We start from the raw sequence: 22,996 nt of genomic DNA, 5'->3' as shown, positions 1-22,996 counted from the left end.
AAATCTCTGTGAAATTGCTTTGTATAAACCATGGAACATTTGAAACATTTAAATAAAAAGCTATAGCTTTCAATCCCAACCTGAGAGCAAAACTCCACATCCAAATACATACTTTGATTGTGTTTATAACTATTACAAAACCAAAAACAACACAATCTATTCTATATTAAGGAAATATTTTTATGCTTGCTTTATTACTTAAATATATTTCTCCTAAAATGCTTTTATTAAATTTCATCCAATGAGTTTTCAAGCAATTTTCTCTCTTGCAATAAATTACTTCATTAGTATTCTAGATGGCTTGTCCTCATACAGTTTTTCTTCACTGCCACTGAGGGATATGTATGTATTATTTTATTATTATTAGCAGTAAATATTCATATTCTGATAGTACTGAAATGCCTCAGGTCCCAGGTGCTTGGTCCTGTACAAACACACAAAAGAAACAATCCTTGCCCTGAAGGAATTACCCATCTAAAGCAGATGTGGATTCAACACACAAGCAAATGAGCAAGGTGGAGAATTGGCAGAATTTGTTTGTTACACGTATTTTAAGTTCTTTTGTTTACTTTTATTTTTGATTTGTTTTAAACTGAGGTTAAAGGAGGGGAACTGGAAAAGAAAGAAGGGGCAGAGGAATAGTCACAGGTTGTCAACTGTCTGTCTACGATTAGCAGGCTGAGTTTTGTGTGCATCATGATAGAGACAAGTCAGGCAACAATTGCTACTAGAAGGAGCTAAATGTACTTGTCTTACAGTTTAGGAAATACCATCTGCACTTAATTCTCTCTGACACCCCAAATCTCTCAGCCTGCAGGAACAATTGAAGATGTGGAGAACACAACTCTAGCTTCAACTGACAGCAGTGCATCAGCCCCTTATTAATTTTGAGATATTGATTTGTCATTTTACTTTTTCTTCCCTGGGTTTTGAACTCACTCTAATGAAAGGGCTAAAGTCTGCTGCTGTCAGTGTCTTCCTCATTTGTCACAATCACATGTAATTACACTTTACACATACTGGGTGAGACTGAGTCCAGCCTTTATCCATCCTTCTCTTTTTACACCCACAATTATTTGTGGACATAACTTAGATCATCATGAGATACTTAATCTGCTAACTAAATTAAAATGTGGTTGTAAATAACTTTGGCCATAAAATTGCATCTCTCTGTGTTCCTTCTGAAATGTAATGAATCCCCAAACTATGTTTTCATGTATGGGGCACTAATCATTTCAAGCTAACTTGTTACAGTCTGGCAATATGTTGAACGCCTATTTAAGGTTTGTCCATGCCTAGACACATCCAGTATTCAAAATGCAGTTCTCATGGAGGATCAAATCATTAGTATTAGGTCTATGGAATATACCAGAGATTGGCAATGTTTGGCACATGGCTTGCCAGGGTAAGCACCCTGGCGGGCTGGGCCAGTTTGTTTACCTGCCGCGTCTACAGGTTCAGCCGATCGCGGCTCCCACTGGCCGCAGTTCGCCATTCCAGGCCAATGGAGGTGGCGGGAAGGGCGGCCAGCACATCCCTCGGCCCATGCCACTTCCCGCAGCTCCCATTGGCCTGGAGCGGCGAACCGCGGCCAGTGGGAGTCGCGATCGGCCGAACACGCGGACGCAGCAGGTAAACAAACCAGCCTGGCCCGGCCCGCCACGGGCTTTCCCTGGCGAGCTGCGTGCCAAACATTGCCGACCCCTGGAATACGCCACCGGAACTCTGATTCACTGATCTATGCTTGAGGTCTTTCAGGGAGACTTAGGAGAAACTTAGTGATTTTAGTTTGCCCTGGATTCAGGAAAACCTTTTCATTTTAGTTCATGTAGATTCATACACCATTACATTTTGCTTTGAGTTAAGCATTTGAACAAACCAAATAATTCCTAATCTAACTCAGCTGAAACAGTCGCATGCTAATTACAGGTCAAAACAACTGAGTTCCCAATGATTTCCACTTGAAATCATCAGTGAGCCCAGATTGACTCAAAACTCAGCTCAGATTTACCAAAATGTTAGCAAGGTGGGCCTGAATTTTTGGTCTGCAGTAAACTGTGAGAGAGCCATACAATATGGATATTGAATAATATTATTAGTCACAATACTTAAAATAATGTATGCATGCCAATGACTCCTTTGCTGCAGCAAGCAAAACACCCAAAATAATAAAGATGTTTTCTATACATCACATAATATGCATTTTCAGAATGAGAAAACTACTAATCACAACCTCTTGGGGCATAGGTGAAAAAGAAACTTCCTTCCTTTTTGTGATCTGCTTTACTCTTAGTCCTTTATCTTGAGAAGCAGGGGCTCATGGTTTTAGATACAGAGGTGAGGATTAAATCCCCACAGACAGCCTGCCCAGGAGCATCATCACAGGTGGTGGCCCTTATGGCAGTTTGAACTGCTGTAGACCTCAGAAATTTGGGATGAGGTTGTCTGGCCAGAGTAAATGTAATACCACAACCACACTTGTAATGACACCACTGTCATCTGGATCTGAATGCATGAGCCTATACTTTTTCAGCTAAAGGGCCAAGGATAAACTTTTCAAAAGCATATAAATGACTTAGGAGCCTGTCACATTTTTCAAAAAAAACTTAGGCACTTTGGTTATTCATATAGCTTTATTCCTATTTTTCAGTGGTCGAACTAAAAAAGTAAAATATATATTTTGGGTCAAACAAAATGTGTTTTGTTTTCAAAATTTTTATTTTGTACCTTTTTGAAAAAATAAAAGTGAAGTAAAATTCAAAAGTTGAAGTGTTTCATTTCAAAAATGTCAAACCAAAACATTTAGAAGTATGCAGATTTTTTGAAAACCCCACTTGGTGCCTATCTGCATCTTAAGGTACTTAGATACCTTTAAAAATCTGGCCATACGTTATTTTTGAAAATGGTATTTAACAGTTTAAGGCTTAGAGGCACTTTAGGTATTTTTACCCCAAGTCCATTAGTGTAGAGTCAGGAGCAGTCTCAATGTTTATCTGAGATATTATGTATGAAAGGGATTAGCTATGAACTATTGTCTGGAGAAGCAAATTTAAATTGAATTGACATTTTAGTAACTAATTCTCTACATTCTTAGCTTCTGAATTGCTTTTGGTTGAATGGTCACGACAGTCCCATAACCTTTGACTGGTAAACAGTTTGTCTGGATGCCATATTAAGGATCCATAGTTCCATATTGGTACAAAAGTCACTTTCCCAGAATAGTACAGAATTAGAATACATTTTCCACTTTGTCACTTTGTGGTCCAGCTGATCATTCCTGGATAAATTTGAAACCTCTATGCTAAATACATTCATTTACATTTTGTCAGCAATATTATATGACCCTCTTCATGAGGCTTTGGTAATTTCTTATTTATCTATGAAGTCTATTTTGAAAACATATACATTTATAAGAAGACTTCAGTCTGTACTTCAGCTTAAGCAGCATGAAGTTCAACACATTAATGAGACATGGTATGGGTAAGTGGTTAATTAATGTAATTTCACTAATGAACATTTTTAATGTGGTATGTATACTAATTTTCTATCAAATATTTACAAACATCCTAACTGGGATTTTAATGATGGCTTGGGTTTCATTACAGAAGTTGTTCACAGATCTTTTTGAGGCTTTTTATATGCTTGCTTCTTACTTGGGTATTTAACAGACTTACTGTTTGATTGGAAATAAACATAATTGTTTCCATTCCATTATTCTTAGATAATGGGAGTACTGAAAGCCAACGGATGAAAGGCTCTCTGTGAGAGGATGTGAGGTTCTAGGATCTTGCATGAACGCACAAGACTACTCTGCTGGTATCCATACCTTGGGGGTCTTATAAGCTCCATTTCAGGAGGATAAAAGGTGCAAAGTCTCTAGGGAAAGAAAGGGGTTGGGATGAGGAAATCTTGCAAGGAAAAAAGAACCCTTCAATGTTCATCTCAGGCTGATTTTTATTTTTGTTGTTCCTAAGTTCAATATAAAGGGAACCCCTCTAAGGGGATGTGTGAAAAAGTTTTTTGTTTTTTTACATTAACCCAGTGGGCATTCTGTGTTGCGTGTGTGGTGAATACTCAGCTCATTCATACTCCCAAGGTCTGACTGACTTAGAATTAGACACTACTTCTATGGTAGTCACATTTGTCCCTTCCTTAAGACTTACTTTCATCTCCAGTTTCAAATTCAAACTTCTGGCTATAGCCGCTGTATCCTGCTGCAGTCCTGACTCTGATATGAAATATATACTTGGTGGCTGGCTTGAGACCTGTGATGATAACACTTGGAGCCTTGGACCTTGTGGAGGAATAGCTGAGCTGCTCATGCTCCTGATGGACAGAAGAGGGGAGAAATGATATCAAGTTGAGTTGTGCAAACTTTGTAATAACAATAGTCCAAATAGAAAGCTCTGCTTTTTTCTTATGAATGTAAAATTTTTTCATAAAAGGAGGTGCAGGTATGAATTCTGGTACTCTGATATTTTGCTATCATCACAATGTATGACATGACGTTAGATCAGAAATATTTTAAGAAATTTTGCTTATTCTTTCATACAATGCATATTGTACCTTTGTGATTTGGGTTAGTAATTATACTGTAGTCAAAATAATATAGTATTAATACATGACTACATTCACAGAAAATGGCAGCTGAAATGGCAGCTACATATTTTGCACAATGGACAAATTAGAAGTTCAGTAAGTACTAGTAAAGTGTAAAGATGTGGGAGTATTCAAATACCCGCTACTCACTTCTACCCGCAGGTAGTGCCAAAATGCCGGCGCTATCCGTGGGTAGGCCTGTAGGTAAAAGAAAATATAGATTAACTTTTTTTTAGTTCGAAAACTTCTAGCATGGTTCAACTGCTTTGTTGTTGCTGAACTTAATTTTTCTCTCCAGTTAGCTGTAATGTGATTGTATATAAATTCCCTGGCACACTATAATGAAAAACATTCTTTGCAGAATTCCCATGTTAAGTATTTTCCAGACGATTCTGGGAGTTGTTGAGAACCCCCAACTCCTACTGAAGTCACAGGGAGTTACAGGTGCTCAGCACCTCTCAAGATCAGGTCTTTAGTACACTTATTACTGCACAAACTCAGTAATAAGTAGTTTTGCACACAGAGCATGCTGGTGATAGTTCCATATTTTTAGGACACAGTGAGGGTGTGATATAATAGAGCAGAGAGTTATTTCATTAGTTACTGCCATTCCATAATTCAGTAATCTCTAATATTTTACACAATGCCTGCAGGTCACCTTTATTATGCTAGAGAATGTCTCATCTACAATTCAGGCTGAAGCAGAACTGTTCATACTCTCGATAATATAATAGCAGTACTCACAGGGCACCACAAATGTATACATGCACTGATATTATGCTACGTGCTATATTAAGTTATTCAAAAGTTGTTTCTTGCTTGTTAATGTGGAGAAGATGCAGCAGGGAAAAGAGCAGCTTGCAGTTACAATGCAGAAATTTACTACTTTTGAGCAATATACATATGCTTTTACATGAAGCAGGACATGGCAAACATATTAAGCCAGATTCATCCCTGATGGAACCTCACTGAGTTCAATGGAGTTACCCCAAAGATGAATTTAGCATCAATGTTTGCACTACAGCAAAATCAACTAACTAAACCACATCAGGATTTCACACAGATAAGTGTTGGTATTTGGGGTTGGGCAAACATCAACCAAAATTTAAGATTATTACAACCAATGCCCACTGTTCAAATTCTGGAGATAATTTGAGAAACTATATTAAGAGAAAATCCTCAAGTTGCTACTTATTTAAAGCAGACTGTTATTAAATTTTGAAATAACAACCAATGCTACATAACATAAAAACAAAATATGTAACATGTAAAATATATATGTACATATGGAGGGAGAATACAGATAATACAAATAAACAACAGAATTTTAAAAACTGATAGAATGGTACTCTATGGTATCAAAAGGCAAAAGGATTCTGCTAAATCTCACACACATTTTAACCATTTTAGTTAGGTCAATTTTGTGACCCCTAAACTTCCATTTTCTAGGAAGTTTGACAAAATTGTTTATTTTCCCTTCAAGAGAGGCAAAAATGCTAATTTTGTTTTTCAAAGCTGCAGAATAGAGTCACTTTTTGTTTGATTGGAAAAACAGTAGTTCCTCTGTACCAGCTTAGGTCTCTGGTTCTTAAGGCCTGTGATGATAACACACAAAGCATTGGCTACCAGGGACTCTCTCAGCTTTATCCCCAAGGACATGGAGGAGTTCAGTGGACAATATCACATAGTAATATTATGTATTGTCTTTTCCAATAATTTCTGAAGGGCTTGAGGTACATGTGGGTGTGGAGCAATAGAGCAAATTTTGTGCCCTGATCTGCCCTGTCCACAAAGCATATGCTTGCACGGAGGAGCACAGGATTACAGAGGGGCTTTTGGAAGAGTCCATAATAGGGGGGAAATAGTGCTGCGGAAATGTCAAACCCTTTTGCAGGGAGAGATAAAAGGCATGCAAATGGTCTCCCCTCTGTATATGGATCAGGGTCAATATGCAACAAGTATAGTGTTCCTTCATGTTAACAGTAATACTTCACTGTAGTTTTCAGGCAATTTAGGATACTTATCAGAAACGTATTTAGGGAGAACACACAGGCTGAACGTGTGAAGCCTGAGTTAAAGAGGTAAATACAGTGTAAACCAGAAAAGTACTTAATGCTAGCTCACAACCAAAAATATGAAGTTATGGGCCTCTAAGTGCTCCTCTCCATAACAAATTTAACTTGGCCAAAATATACAAAGCAAAAATAAACTAACCCAAAACCCCATTAATGGCATTATAATAGTGCTATTGCACCAGAATAAATAGCTTAAGACTGTCCAGAATCTTAGGTAGAAAATATGCTATCAACCATACATGTGATACCTTTTACTCTCTCTTTATTTCTAAGGAAATCTTCTCTCACCAAGTAAGAACATATGAACATAAGCGCTACCATACTGGGTCAGACCATGGTCCATCTTTCCTAACCCCCAGGCTGCCCTGGACCCCGCATCCCCCTGAAGCACGGGGCCCCGGGCGGTTGCCCTGGTCCATCCTATGGACGGGACAGCTGTGAAAATATAAACCCAAACATTGATGGAGCCGGGCCCATGTTCCGGAATATTGGTGGAGTATGGGTACCACAGGTCCATATAACTCGCCGCCTATGACTGTGATTCAAAATTTTCAAATTTGTGTGTGCAAAAAGAATTCATTGAGACAATAACTGGACATTTACATAAGCAGTCAGCTGTTCTGTTTGCTAATGTGGGTTGGATCCACTATGTCTTTAAATTATCTTCCTTTAAATTATATTCTCCCTACTCAGTACTGTCAAGGCACTATACACTATTGTATATATATAAATATTAATAGAAGCACTATAGACCATGGGGGCCATCATTTTCTCCTGAGTACAGGTCACAATGTCAGAGCTGAATAAATAATATGTTATAGTAAAGAATAATATTACAGGGTTCTGCCACTTATAGTATATCAATGTTTATTTAAACTCAATGAATGATGAACACAGAAAAGTGTAAAAGAGCAATCTAATATTTTCTCCTTTCCTGGGTGTATCAACCTGATGAATACATGTAGACATGGTTGTTGAGAGATGCAGCAGTATCTAAAGGAATGACTTAAACCTTGGGAGCAAGGAACGCCTATTAATCACATCTCTGTGGGCATGGGAAAGGGCAACCTCACATCTCTTCTTCAGTTTCCTCATCTGTAAATTGGAGATAATGCTACTTAGCTACCTCAAAAAGGTGATGTGAATTTAATTAGTTAACATTTTCATAGTCTTAAAATACAGCACATACTTGTGACAGATGTGACACCTTGGGAGTAGAGAATTTTCAAAAGGCTGTTATACTGGGATGTGCCCGATGCCATAGGCACTGGGATTAGTAACAAACTTGTGTATCTATGAATATTATATGTAACTGTGGGCACTAGGGATTGTATACTAGCTTCACAGCAAGTTACCAAGCTTCCACAAGGAACTAAAACAAGTGAGGAGTAATTACTGCAGATCTCGAGAGAGGGAAACAACTCCAGAGAAGAACCTTCCCCTGGGATGAATTGCATATGCTGGTTCAACCCAGTTCAAGAGGGCCAGGAGACAAACAAAGATCTTGTGATATCAAGGGCCAGCCTGAACTGTTGGAGGGGACCCTCATTTTGATCCAAAAACTGACCTGAGAATGTAACCAAAAGGGCACAACCCTGCTAGAAGGATGTGAAGAACTGGACCCTTCCTGGGTCTCCATTTGGAAGATGGCTGACACGTGGTAAGCTTAGCATGCAGGGAGACTGTTTATTGGTTTATGACAAGTTTTTTCTGTAACGATTTGTCCTAAAATAAATGTACTAGGTTTTGTGAAAGCTGCTGGTCACTGGGTACCATGTGTATTTTTTTATTTTTGTTTGGTTTTTGAGCTATAACCGTTTAGGTGCCTGAAATATTGAAGTGTGCTTTACCACTTTGGCCATTCAGTACTTTTATATTTTGATTGTCTGTCAGTCAGTTCATCACTCTTTCCATAGGTAAGCAAAGCTGTCAGCAGGAAAGGGGTAGAATGGATAACCAATCTAAAGAAAATACAGATAGGTCAGAACCCAGCCAAACATCACTTTAATTGGATTATGTACCAGGAAAGGCTGAGGTGAAGTGAGGTGAGCCATGAACAGGAGAACATAAAATGGAGAGAGAAGGGGACAGGGTGACTCCAAAGGTGCTTGAAATCTCACCAGCACAATGAATGATGTGGACAAAGTGAGAGAGGGTGTGTTATTAAAGATTAAATAATATGGAGGGCCAAGAAGAAAACAGGGTATAAGGACATTAGATAAGATATTATAAATCACATTGACAAGGTGACCACACTGGGAGGAAGAAAGTTAAATCTATGCCTTAAATCAGTTATGGAAAATCTGGAATCAGAATACAGTAAAGGGGGTGGGGCATGTGTCTTGAAAATGCTAGGTTAGCCTGCATATTAAATCCCTCATCTCCAACACCCATAAAATATTCTAGTCATGCGTCTTTTCTAATTTAAAATATTTACTAAAGAAAACTTTTGAATCAACATTTTAAAGACCGCTCTTAATTTTGGCAGGCCAAAAAGTCAGAGACATTAGCAGTATTGCCAATCTCAACATCTGAATCAAGCACCCCAAATCGTGAGAATGGTTTATAAAAATCTGAGATTAAAAAACAAAATAAAACAAAAATCATTTGAGGTTCTTTTGTTTGCCTTCCAGTTTTTAAAGCCTGGAGGTCATGTTTTCATGCTTTTCTCTTTACCCATGAGGGCTAAAAATATTTTTCTTTAAATGAAAGCTCAGATTATCACATTCACAAGACTGCAGGAGCTGTGGTTTTAAGCATAACACCAATTATCATGAGATTCATGATAAAAATCATGAGAGTTGGCAACATTGATTCAGCCGAACCAACCATAAGTGACACCACAAAGCCTAAACAGCCTGCTACAATGGCAGAACCCCAGTATGATTTTAGGTGCCATTCCTGGTTTCAAATTAGCATTGCCTCAGTTACAAAGACCACAAATCAATCTTTACTCACACTGTGCTTTTTTACCTACAAATCACCTCGGACATTGGTTCTAAAATTTATCAGTAAGGAACCAGGGACTACAGAATTTGTGAGCCCTCAGAGACATGTCACCAGGTTTGTAGTGTAGAAAAGATAAACTACAGCTAAGAACTGTATTATCCTTGGTGGAAGAGTCACCTATGTTACATTTTGCATTATTAATTTGAACACTATCCTATGAAAAGTTCACATATACAGCCAAACAGTAGAAAGAAGAATTCTGTGCTAAACAACTTATCACCTCGGTTGTTTTACTAGCAGAATATCAAATAAGATTATTTAACAGCAGAGGGCTGACCAGAGTTCCTGTTCATTTCAATGAATTCTTAACATACGAATAGTTAACTTTACATACGTAATGTCCTGTGGATAATGTCTATATGTCCTATAGCACACTTTGTCAACATTCTCACCTAAAAGGTTTTATCACCTCAGAAATTAAGATGCTTCACATCATTGTGTGCAAAAATCAATATTTTATTCAATTTACTCCTTACTGTGAGATCTTGGGGTAAATTTTCCATTTTAATTTGTTAAAGTTCCTCACTTTTGCAAAGTTGCCTGACTTACTTTTCTGATGTTTTATTCCTTTATTGTATTATAGTTGTCTGTATTTCATTGTTCTATTTGTGAAAATTCAATATGAAAAAATTAATTACCAGATACAGGAGGTGGATGTAATGATCATTTTAAGAGGAGGATTAATGTACTACACTGCAATGACCATTCCCTACATGTAATAAAAAAGCAAATAGATAGGCAATTGAGAGTTCTCTTTCTTTCCTCTCCATTTCTTTTATTTAGGAACAGTCGTACAGTAAAGCTGAAGCACAGAAGTTGTGAATTATAGACTCATAGATATAGGGAAGAGAGAAAGAACAGAAGAAGTCGGGAGTGCATTATAAATATCAAAATTGGGAACCTTTAATTTAAGATCATAGAAAGCTTATAGAGTTTCAATAACATCAATCACATGAAATTAGCCCCCCTTCAAAAAATCCAAACCTATGGACAAAAAGGCACGTAGCTGAAATCCTTCAACTGAAATCTAATATGCATTAGAGCAAACTCCTAACACATATTGAACTCCTAAGCCACTAATTTGCCAAACATAACTCTTAAAATGGAGTGAGCTCCTTCTGCTGGAGACCAGCTTCATAGTCCCTTGACTCCCTCCAATTCGTCTTTTTAAAATGTGCGCTCGCTCGTGCACACACACACACACACACACACACACACACACACACGCTTGTTTTCTGGCTAGAAGTAAGGGACCACCACCATAAAACCCCTTATAGCAATCAAATGAATTAGTTAACAATTTTCCACTCTTCATAGGGGAACTGCAGTGCTGCTTTCCTTGCAACACTGAATTCCTAACATGAGATAGTACTGCATAAATATATAAATACAACTACATTAGAAGCAAAAGAAAGACCAAGGACAAGGTAGGCCAGTTACTCAATGAAGCGGGGAATACAATAACAGAAAATATGGAAATGGCAGAGGTGCTTAATGACTTCTTTGTTTCGGTTTTCACCAAGAAGGTTGGTGGTGATTGGATGTCTAACATAGTGAATGACAATGAAAATGAGGCAGGATCAGAGGCTAAAATAGGGAAAGAACAAGTTAAAAATTAGTTAGATGTCTTTAAGTCACCAAGGCCTGATGAAACGCATCCTAGAATACTCAAGGAGCTGACTGAGGAGATATCTGAGCCATTAGCAATTATCTTTGAAAAGTCATGGACGACAGGAGAGATTCCAGAAGACTGGAAAAGGGAAAATATAGTGCCCATCTATAAAAAGGGAAAAAAGGACAACCCGGGGAATTACAGACCAGTCAGCTTAACTTCTGTGCCCGGAAAGATAATGGAGCAAATAATTAAGCAATCAATTTGCAAACATCTAGAAAATAAAAAGGCGATAAGTAACAGTCAGCGTGTATTTGTCAAGAACAAATAGTGTCAAACCAACCCGATCGCTTTCTTTGACAGGGTAACAAGCCTTGTGGATGGGGGGAAACTGTAGACGTAGTATATCTTGACTTTAGTAAGGCTTTTGATACTGTCTTGCATGACCTTATAATAAACAAACTAGGGAAATGCAACCTACATGGAGCTACTATAAGATGGGTGCATAACTGGTTGGAAAACCGTTCCCAGAGAGTAGTTATCAGTAGTTCATAGTTATGCTGGAAGGGCATAACGAGTGGGATCCCGCAGGAATTGGTTCTGGCTCCGGTTCTGTTCAATATCTTCATCAATGGTTTAGATAATGGTATAGAAAATACAGTTATAAAGTTTGCGGAGGATACCAAATTGGGAAGGTTTGCAAGAGCTTTGGCGGATAGGATTAAAATTCAAAATGATCTGGACAAACGGAAGTAAATAGGATGAAATTCAAGAAGGACAAATGCAAAGTACTCCATTTAGGAAGGAACAATCAGTTGCACACATACAAATGACTGCTTAGGAAGGAGTACTGTGGAAAGGGATCTGGAGGTCATAGTGGACCACAAGCTAAATACGAGTCAACAGTGTAACACTGTTGCAAAAAAAGTGAACATCATTCTGGCATGTATTAGCAGGAGTGTTGTAAACAAGACATGAGAAGTAATTCTTCCCCTCTATTCCGTGCTGATCAGGCCTCAACTGGAGTATTGTGTCCAGTTCTGGGCACCACATTTCAGAAAGGATGTGGACAAATTGGAGAAAGTCCGGAGAAGAGCAACAAAAATGATTAAAGATCTAGAAAACATGACCTATGAGGGAAGATTGAAAAAACTGGGTTTGTACAGTCTGGAAAAGAGAAGACAGAGAGGGGACATGACGGTTTTCAAGAGTTTTCAAGTACATAAACGATTGTTACAAGGAGGAGGGAGAAAATTGTTCTTCTTAACCTCTGAGGATAGAACAGGAAGCAATGGGCTTAAATTGCAGCAAGGAGGTTTAGGTTGGACATTAGGAAAAACTTTCTAACTGTCAGGGTGGTTAAGCACTGGAATAAATTGCCTAGGGAGGCTGTGGAATCTCCATCATTGGAGATTTTTAAGAGCAGGTTAGACAAACACCTGTCAGGGATGGTCTAGATAATACTTGGTCCTGCCATGAGTGCAAAGGACTGGATTAGATGACCTCTCAAGGTCCCTTCCATTCCTATGACTCTTTGAAATAGAAGAACTGACAAGTTCTGTTCACACGACCTAACATGGAGTCCAATAGACAGTAGGAAACACTATGGTGTCTTTTTGTTCCTAGGAAAACTTTACTACAAAACATTGTTCTAAGGCAGGGGTCGGCAACGTTTGGCACGCGGCTCACCAGGGTAAGCACCCTGGCGGGCCGGGCCAGCTTATTTACCTGCTGACGTAGCAGGTTCGGCCGATTGCGGCCCCCACTCGCCGCGGTTCGCCGTCGCGGGCCAATGTGGGTGGTGAGAAGCGGTGCTGGCGAGGGATGTGCTGGCCGCAGCTTCCCACCGCCCCCATTGGCACAAGACGGCGAACCGCGGCCAGTGGGGGCCGCGATTGGCGGAACCTGCCGCGTCAGCAGGTAAATAAGCTGGCCCGGCCCGCCAGGGTGCTTACCCTGGCGAGTCGCGTGCCAAACGTTGTTGACCGCTGTTCTAGGGTAAGAAAGCCTCCATATCTACTCTCTAAAGTAAGGAATGAATATGTGCAGATTATAGCATGAACTCTGTAGCTGGGTTCTCCTGTCTCATCTTTATCTTGGAATACAACATAAAAGTCAATAAAGAGATTTTAATGCAAATAATGTGCTTGGTTAAAATTAACTATTGCACAGATCTGTACTCCCCTCATCCCCCAGCCCCTCACTGCTCTTTGGATGCAATCCTACCTACACTTACTCTGGTGAACAACTCAGTTGACTCCTGTGGGAGAACAAGAATGAATAAGAGTTTTCAGGTGTGAGCACTACATTTTTATACATATTACATGCTTGATTGCAAAAATGAGACAGAAGGATAGTTTAATACTGAAGAGAAGGAAAGCAGAGGAGTTCCTTATAAAGCACTTGTGCACTCTTAAATTTCCGGAGAACCACCAAAAAGAAGGTATGTGCATGGAGATTTTGAACCTAGTATTGAATGCATGAAACTCATAATTTTGGAGGAAATTCTGAGTTCAGAGCCATGAGTACTTTAATGAAAGGTTAATCAAAGCACTGGAGGGATAGAATTAGTTTTTAGCATGACAGACAGTAATACTTAAGATACTTTATTACAACACGGTGGTGGTTGTTCCATAGCTGCAGTTGAAGCTAACTTCCCATACTGAACCCAATTTATTTTACCCCAACTTCCTCAAAGAGAAACCAGTCCCCTTGTAATATTTTTATGCCACATTTCATCCCAACATAGAGTTTTTTGAGAAGTCTGATACAATTCAGAAAAAAAAAATCTTAATGTTATCACTCAAATATTTTCCTGTCTTCTTTTTGAACACATTCCTAACTGTTTTTGGCTTATCTTTTCAGCAACTTTTTCAGCAGCACACCTGAGACAAAACCCACATAATATTGTGCTTTGTAGACACAGCACTTCTAGGTAAAGATGGAAAGTAGGTCACTGGTTAATAAAGTTTTCAAATTGCAAATCCTAGATGGAAGATAACAAAAAAGGATAGCTCAAGTAACTTTTAAACATGCTCCAAGCCAAATAGCCGACAGTTCTCTAAGTTGCTGTGACAAATGGATGGGAACTTTCTAACTTACATTAGCCTACTAGCTATATCAATTCATGTAGTTATAATAACGCTGTGCATATAAACTGATGCATTCCCACATGGCAGGACCTAACAAGTTTTCTTTATTTCAACCTCAATCAGGAGACATTTTAAACTTACGGAAGCATTTAAAACTAAAACCAAACTTTAAATATAACAATGAAGATTCACTCTTCAGAGGAAGGAATCCAAAATGGAGGTTGTGATATAGCAGGTACTGTAGTTTGACTTACAAAAGCATCATAGTTTTAATGTGAGTGCACAATTCCCTGTATACTGTTAATATTCAAATGGGTATGAATGCAAACAAATTACAAAATACTACAGAAGTAAGTGAGAGATGCACAAAAGTCAGGATATCCTATTGGTGCCTATGTCAAGTGTAACTTGTTTCATTTGTGCATCTGTAGATGCTTGTCTGATTTCTGAATCCCCACAATGTTCATGGGTGGTTGGATTGAGGATTTTGAACCCACTTCTATTACTGTACCAGTTTTCAGGATCCCATTACTCCACAGCTGTGATAAAGAATTTTAGCTGCTCTATATACTGTGTGCATTTCTATGCCTGCCTTTTTGAAAAATAACAAGGAGTCTGGTGGCACCTTAAAGACTAACAGGTACCACCAGACTCCTTGTTGTTTTTGTAGACACAGACTAACACGGTTACCCCCTGATTTTTGAAAAATGTTATACTGCTTCAAAGACATTCTGTGATATAGACCTCATTTAACTCCCTTTTAATACGTCTAGGCTTTCAAGGTGGAAGGACATGTGAGGATGACTGGGCTGCTTTTGAGATCATTAGTTGTCTATCTTTAAACATCCACACCAATATAACCTTTTTACTTTCTCAGCACTGCAGATTTATGAATACCTTCTTGTTTTCCTTTGCCAGAGAGACTATTCCTACCTGCTAAGCTATGGAGAAGTTCCCTAGTGCTACAATATTATCTAGCAACAAGACATAATTAACGCTAAGCTGGCTACTTTCTGATGGTTCATAAACACACAGAAGAGAACTCTGAATTGAGTAGAGCATACCAAGTTAACTCAAAATGTCTCTCTTTTAAATTGGCTACTTAAACAGCCTGAACCAAGTACTTTTATTGATATCATAGGCTCAATTCTTTTGAGTTAAGCTGATGTAAATCTGGAGTAACTTCACTGATGCAAATGGAATTGTTCCAGATTTACATGCTGTAATAGAGAAAAATCTGTCCCCATGGTTTTTATATGATTAGCATTTCATTTTTAACATTGATTTTTTTGAATGTGAAATGATTTACAGTAGCTCAGACATCTTCCTTTCCATAGAAAAGTAGTAACTGTTAGTCTAGAATCATGTTGAAAAAATTTAATATACATTTCAACAACTTGTGAGTATAATTGTGAGTCACTACCTCTGAAATATAAAGCAAAAACTTAATCTACCAGGTTGCATAGATTGTGCTAACTACCGACATAAACTGTGGTCCTATAGTATATTATCTCCTGTCTTGCTAAGACCGGTGAAGATAACAGGGGGGAGAATTATATAGGACAGTGGAAAGTAATGAGAACTACAATTTAGGCTAAATATCAGCAAAAACTTCCTGTTCGGCTCTGGAATAATCTTCAAAAAGAAAAGATGGAAGCCCTGTCTTTTGTGACATCTAAAACTAGACTGGACAAAACAAGTTGTAAGCAGGAGCGCCACCAGCTTTTTTGCCGCCCTAGGTGGCGGAAGGTCCCGCCCCCGAAATGCCACCCCCGACAGAGGCGGCGGAAGGTCCCACCCCCGAAATACCGACGACGACCGGGGCGGCCAAAGATCCGGCCGCTGCAGTTGCCGCCCCCCAAATGTTAGCGCCCTAGGCGACCACCTAGGTCACCTAATGGGTTGCAGCAGCCCTGGTTGTAAGGTAACTCCCTTCTTTTCATGTGCCAATATATATGTATGTCTGTTTCTGTAATTTTCACTCCATGCATCTGAAGAAGTGGGTTTTTTACCTATGAAAGCTTACGCCCAAATAAATCTTAGTCTTTAAGGTGCCACCGGACTCCTCGTTGTTTGTATACATTATGAGGAATTCCTGCATTGACAGGTAGGTTATCTAATCTAGTAGTCCTTTTCTGTGTTTAACTGCTATTTTTTCTGTTATCACAGAGATCTTAGCTGTATGGCCCTACATGTAATGTGTACGAAATCTGAAATGTATGGGCAAAGGTGGCTTCTTCTGATGTCATCTTAAAGTGATATGAGGGCACTAAGAGAATTTCTTCCAGAGTTCTTGCTAGTGGTTTCAAAGTTTATATGCTTTGTAGGGTATATAGCACAAATTCCTAGAATGACTGAAGTTTGAATTTAATGTGCAATCATTCCAATAAATATAGTAAGGGAGTTCAGGAGGATAGATTCTGACCAATATGCAGGGAAGACCCTGAGAGATTCAATTTAATACATTTCACTATGCAGACACCTCCAGCTACACAAATCTCAATACATTGTTTACAAACCAGTAAATTATCACACACAGTAGATAGCTAATGCATGGTTTTCTAATTTGGTTAGCTTCACAGGGCCAAATTCATCCCTGGTATAACTCCACTGTGCCTCTGGAGTTACATCACTGATAAATTTGACTCATTATTGATAAACTAAGTTTCTTCAGACATCTCAAAGGAATTTTTTCTCCTTAAAGGAGTAAGTCCATTAAGCAAATGTGAAGCTTGAAAAATAAGCCACTTTAAAGTTAGCTAAGTGTGTCTTTAAAAGAACAATCCCCCAACTTCCTCCCTACAAAACCAGACCAAACCCTGATTTTTTTTTCTTTTAAGGCAGGGAATCCAAGGTTTTGTGTGTTTATAAAACTAAAAAATGCCCCATCTGAATCTTACGAAACTCAGAGAAAACAACTTTGAGCTGAGCACAAGTGTGGAAAACTTCAGATGAACAAATTGTTTTTAGGAAACTTATACATATATGAAATCAGATTTTTAAAATGGAAGTGCCTCCTTAACTATTAGTTCAGCAGCATGGCTACTACAATGCTATAACATACTAATATTTGTGGCGGTGTATAAAGGGAGACATGATCATTTTATTTAGAAATCCTTTTTTTTTCTCAAGGTTTAAAATCAATGTAGTTTGTACAAGGTCACTGCAAATACAGGAGGCATCAATTTCTGCAGCAACATAAATGTTTTTATGAGAAGCAGGTGTATTCCTGCAAAAGACCATCAAGCTAGTAACAACTCAGGGAGGAGTACATAATAATAGGTTGTTAACTCAGCCTCCGTGACAAGAGCATTGAGAAAGGGCACTTTGAAACTATTAATATCAATGCATTTTAAAATAAATAAATAAATACATAAATAAAAATAAAAACTTTACAAGAGAGAGTTTTCTATACACTAGCTCTTTAAATCAACAGCATTAGCTTTCTTGGTTTAAATAAGACAATCATAACAGAATTACATGAGAGTTCTTTAATTATACTGAGTCAGCAGCTTTCCTCAGTGCTTGAGTTGGTTAACCAAACCAAGCCTTTAAAGGTGAAACCCTATTTAATGCATAATCTTGCACTAACAAAAATAATTGAACAGGTCTAGTCTTTTATTTAAAAATATACGGTGCTATAAAATGTTTCATTTTGTTACATTGAAAAGGGAATGACTCACTCTGGAAGATCTCATCTTTCCTTTCTGAGTCCTATATCCTCAGCCCGTTGTGTGATTGTTTTGGATATGAAAGAGCAGACTTCGGGCTTAGTACATTTGCTTTTGGCATCACTGCTTAATCTAAGATGTGGCCTGGGTTCATGTAGTTATCTAGTCTGTTATTGGGTGTGAAAGATATTACAGGATGAAATGATAACAATTTGTCCTATATGAGGGGAAGTTTGTGGCTGCAAAACTAGATTCAGGAGTGCAGGGGTCTCTCGTCACTGTTCTCTCAGTATGTCCAATCTACTGAAGTAGTAAAATAACTGAAGTGAAGAACTGGGGCAAACTGGGAGGAAATGCCTGGGATGACAATGGTTCTAGTTTCTTGACAGTAAGTATTAGAATAACAGGCACACCTCAGACAACGAAGAGACTTGATTTGGTATGGACAAGTCAGGATGTTTATCAGTTTATCTTCTGAGATCTTGTCTCACCTTCCTCAGCTTCCCAATCTTGTGCCTCCCTCACTCCAAAGAAACGAGGTGCTTTTCAGGTCCCAAAATTTGATCCCCACTCTTCATTCTCTGAATAAATTAGCCCTCTGGCTGGCTCTAACCAATTGGCCCCAGTGAGTCCTATTTTCTAGTCTTTGTTCCTACAGCGCTTTCTTTTACATCATAATGTCAGCATACTTCAAAACTCCAAACTTCCTCAGGTCACTGGTATGCCAGAACACATTGTACAAACATGATGGTGGGTGAGATCTGTAAATTATGAGATTTTTAAGGTAGCAGCTGATTCTACAATACCAAGTCACTAAAATGGCCCTACTTGGATATCGGAAAAAGAAGGGGTATCCTAGGGGAAATCCAAATTTAGGTCTATGAAACTGGAGAGGTTTGAAGATGAACCAGAAAAAGAAGAACAGTGAAATGGAAAATGGTGTCACTGGGCTTAGGGTACAAGGGAGGACTTAAAAACTAAAACAAATTGAGCTGCCTGTATGAAGAGAGCTGGATTAGGTCAGTGGAACTGAAAAGAAAGATGGAGTTGGGATGGGGACAGAAGGTTAAGAGGAAACTTGAATGAAGTCTACAGGAAACTACACAGGGAGAAAGTAACATACTAGAATGTGCTTTAGTTTAGACAGACATAATATTAAAAATGGAAATAAGTACAAGCTATGGGGCTCATAGGAATTACTGGATGAAATGCTACTGTCTGTTATACAGGAGATCACACCCGATGATCATAATGCTCCTTCTGGCCTCTATCTATGAATCAATGATGATAGTTTCAGGGGAAGGAGGATTTTGGGCGCAACAAACTGATTGTGCTTTACGAAAACAGTGAACCAGCTTTGGTCTTCAAAATGGTTTATGTTCAAGGATAAAGATTTTGGTCAATGTTAGGGATAGTTTTTATTTTATGTAAGTTTATTCAGTTCCTAGGTTAATTACTTAGCAGACTTCAATGTAGTGGGTGTCTCCAAACACTGCATTTAATTTGTAAGGAAAGAAATCATACTTGTCTATATAATCATTATTTGATAGCTGTGCCACTACGAAATTAACTCTATACTTTCTGGAACTGACATGCCACCATTTTTTTGTGAATACAGGCCAACATTTTTGAAACTTGGCTATCCAGAATGAGTCTCTTAAATCCATATTCAGGAACCTAAATAAGTGGCCTCATTTTTTGAGATGGTGAGTTCCTGTCACTACTAGACCATGCACCTGTTTATCAAAAGGAAAATAAATAAAAACTAGTTCTCAATACAACAGTGTCTAAATTGGTATGTTCAATTAGTCTGTTCCTTAAAAGATTATATTGGTCTCCTCTTGGCATTTGATGTGTCAAATCTTTAAAAGAGATCCAAAATGTCCTTTTCATCCTATGTTCCTTAGTGTGATCTGAAAGACACTAGGCTGCTGTATATTTTAACTTTTTAACCTATTTATCTGAACTCTTCACCAGGGCCGGCTCCAGGCACCAGCCCACCAAGCATGTGCTTGGGGCGGCGCCTCGAGGGAGGTGGCGCGGCGGGGCACTCCGGCCCGAGAGCGGGGCCACGACTGGGCTCGCCACCCTCCCCGCAGCGCTCCGGCCGGTCGGGGAGAGCGGGGCCCCGGCCGGGCTCGCCGCCCTCCCCCCGGCACTCTGGCCACTGGGGAGAGCGGAAAGACCCGGCCGGGCTCGCCGCCCTCCCTCCAGCGCTCTGGCAGCCGGGGAGAGCGGAGAGCCCCAGCCGGGCTCTCCGCCCTGCTCCCGGCTCTCTGGCCGGTCGGGGATTGTGGGCCCGCGGCAGGGCTCGGCGCCCTCCCCTGCCGCATTGGGGGGAGGGTGGGAGGGAGTGGTGGCTTTTTTGCCTAGGGCGGCAAAAAAGCCAGAGCTGGCCCTGCTCTTCACACTAACAGCTGACGAGTATAGTTAACTATATTATTCTTGCTGTGTTACTAAATTATTTGTAAACTATTTTTTCTTAAGTGTGGGCTTCTAACATTGTTTGGGTAGAATGGAAGTTGAGCACAACTTTTCTTAGAAATCCACTTCTATCATCTGCTATTTTTGAGGTACTGAACTAGCTGTGTAATGCTGTATTTATGGATTTGTAACCTGTCTTTGCATATACTTTTCAAGCTGAAATCTTTAGAGCAGGGGCCTGAAAAACACTTGTGGCTAACAACTGGTTTTTAGATGTGAAACATTTGAATATCTAGTCTATTAGGTTTATGGGTTTAATTTAAAGTTCCAGAAATGAAATGTAAAACAGCTCATTACCTTTATTCCCTTACAAAAAGTTGTGATCAAAGAGTCATAGTCATTTTTAAATCTGCCAATGGAAGGTAAACACACTGAAATAACAATCAAATGTAAATAGCTGATTACTCCTCATTATTTTTTGGATTACCAACTCAAAAATATTAAATGCACTTTTTTTTACTTTTATGTCTCTTACTGTTGTGCAATGCTTTTGTCATATTAAGAAAAAAGAAAAAAGGTATCGACTCCAGAAGGGAACACAAGAAAAGCAAGCACTGAGTGATGTTTTCTTTAAATAATATCTTAAACAGCATAATATTTCTCAGTGAGATCTTTGCTTCAGCAGGAATGATAATAGTAATAGCTCTCTGGACCACTTTATTATTAAATACAAAGTTTTAGAAACTAGCTCTAAATAATTGAAGAAACCCATTAGGAGGACAGACAAACCAAGGCAGCTAATGGAGAAGGCCTAGTGCACAATCTCTCTGATAGAACCCTGGGCTGTATGTAATTGATATTTAGAGGCTAGATTTCCTTTTCTCCTAATAGTAATTATATCTGTGTCATTAATAATGGCTCCTGTAAGGTCTCTGGGGTTTTCTCAAAGGCAAAAATGATATCTGGTCAGAGAGGCCTCATAATTATTCACTCTTATTTGCAACAGTGCTGAGACCTAGATTTTTCTCATTTGAGAATCTAAGCTCTTATAGTTTTTCCCTTGGGGTCTACATTAATAACAGCAGAATAGGGAAATTGAAAAGCCTACTAAACACCACTCACTATACTAGAATGAGCTAGGCAATTTTGTTTTAATGGTTTATCTCCCAAAGCACATTTACAGTAATTATTTTTAAAATTCTCAAGGTGTGGTTTATTTGCCAGTGGTTTTGAAGTGCTTCCTTATGCTGAAAAAGCAAGGAACATTCATGAAGCTTGTGGTGAGAATGCTGATCAGTTCCTTGAATTACCTTCAACTGCAGGAAGTCTAGAGGTTGATTTTACATCAGTGTTCAAAAGTTCACGTACTTATCCAAATTATTCAGAATTCTTGGCTCTGCAAAAACACTTGAACTCTCATGAGAAAGGGGCTACCTCATGAGATTTATGTTTCCGGCTTCTGGCCGCAGCAGAAATATTGTTCTCTTACACAGCATGCAGCAATGTGTACCAAAGCACACCAACATGTGGCACATTCGCTGGTCCATGTAGACATATTACAGTTAACATGCACTGGAGAACTTTTGGGGTCTATATAGAGTGCAACAAATTAGTGGGCAATAGAATTTACAGCCCAGTAGTGAGCACTGCTGCACTATGTAGACATGCTCTATGTCGGCACTTCTGGTTCCACTGAGACCCAAGAAGTGCAGAGTTTAGACGATTTAAAAATAATAAGATGAAAATTGTTTATACTCTAAAACTCTGTGTGGGCCTGACCCTTTTTGCTGAACTGGCTACCCATCCTTAACAAGAATAATATTCACTAGCCTATATCTTTCATACTTATTATACATAAAAACCGTTTATTGAACCACTATAACGGCCACATACCTAAATCAAACTACTGCACATCTGTATGACTGTCACCATTTCCCTGTAGACAGTAAGCTCACTGGGATAGGGTGCATGTCTTCCTATGACTATTATGAAGGGCCTAGCACATGTGGCTATGATAAAAAATATATTTTTAAATGGATGCTTAAAAGTGTATTCTTCCTAATTTTAAAATCTAAGCTAAAGTCATAGTCTGAATACAGAAAGCAACTGCTGGTCGGTAACGGGGTTGCCTGCCACCTATCCATTGTTTTCCAAGGATAGTCCCTCAAAAGAGGGATATCTGTCAGGGTACACAGTACACACTACCAGCTGTCCAATTTTATAGGCTCATAGTCATCCCAGATGTTCTGATTTTTTGTACCTCAGAGGTGGCAACCCTAGTAGGTAAGGGAAGTATGGTATTAGTTGCAAAATGGTAGCCTCTGCACAAGTCTAAAATTTTTCACTCAATCACAAATTATGTAAAAGAATAATTGAAAAGCTTTTATTGTTAAACTATTCACTACTATGAGAGACTTGAAAAGAATCAAGTGAGCTACATATTGTGGTGTAGATATCTCAGAAGGGCAGGAGGTTATGGGACAAAAGAGAATAACATGACTGTATCTTACTAAC

General features: G+C 38.9%; 1 protein-coding gene across 2 annotated transcripts in view; it reads right to left on the bottom strand.

The window, feature by feature from the left end:
* Positions 1-22,996, bottom strand: part of LOC117888172 (ephrin type-A receptor 6-like) — a 385,983-nt gene that overhangs the window by 222,114 nt on the left and 140,873 nt on the right. For both annotated transcript variants that reach the window (XM_034791377.1, XM_034791386.1), the window contains exons 3-4: positions 4,750-4,797; positions 4,164-4,326 (exon numbers count right to left, since the gene is read on the bottom strand). In XM_034791377.1, the coding sequence (XP_034647268.1) occupies positions 4,164-4,326; positions 4,750-4,797 (211 nt within the window). The remainder of the gene's footprint in view (positions 1-4,163; positions 4,327-4,749; positions 4,798-22,996) is intronic.

The sequence above is a fragment of the Trachemys scripta genome, chromosome 1 (genome assembly GCF_013100865.1).
Source record: "Trachemys scripta elegans isolate TJP31775 chromosome 1, CAS_Tse_1.0, whole genome shotgun sequence".
Taxonomy (NCBI): domain Eukaryota; kingdom Metazoa; phylum Chordata; order Testudines; family Emydidae; genus Trachemys; species Trachemys scripta.
This window is presented reverse-complemented; position numbering and strand designations above follow the sequence as displayed.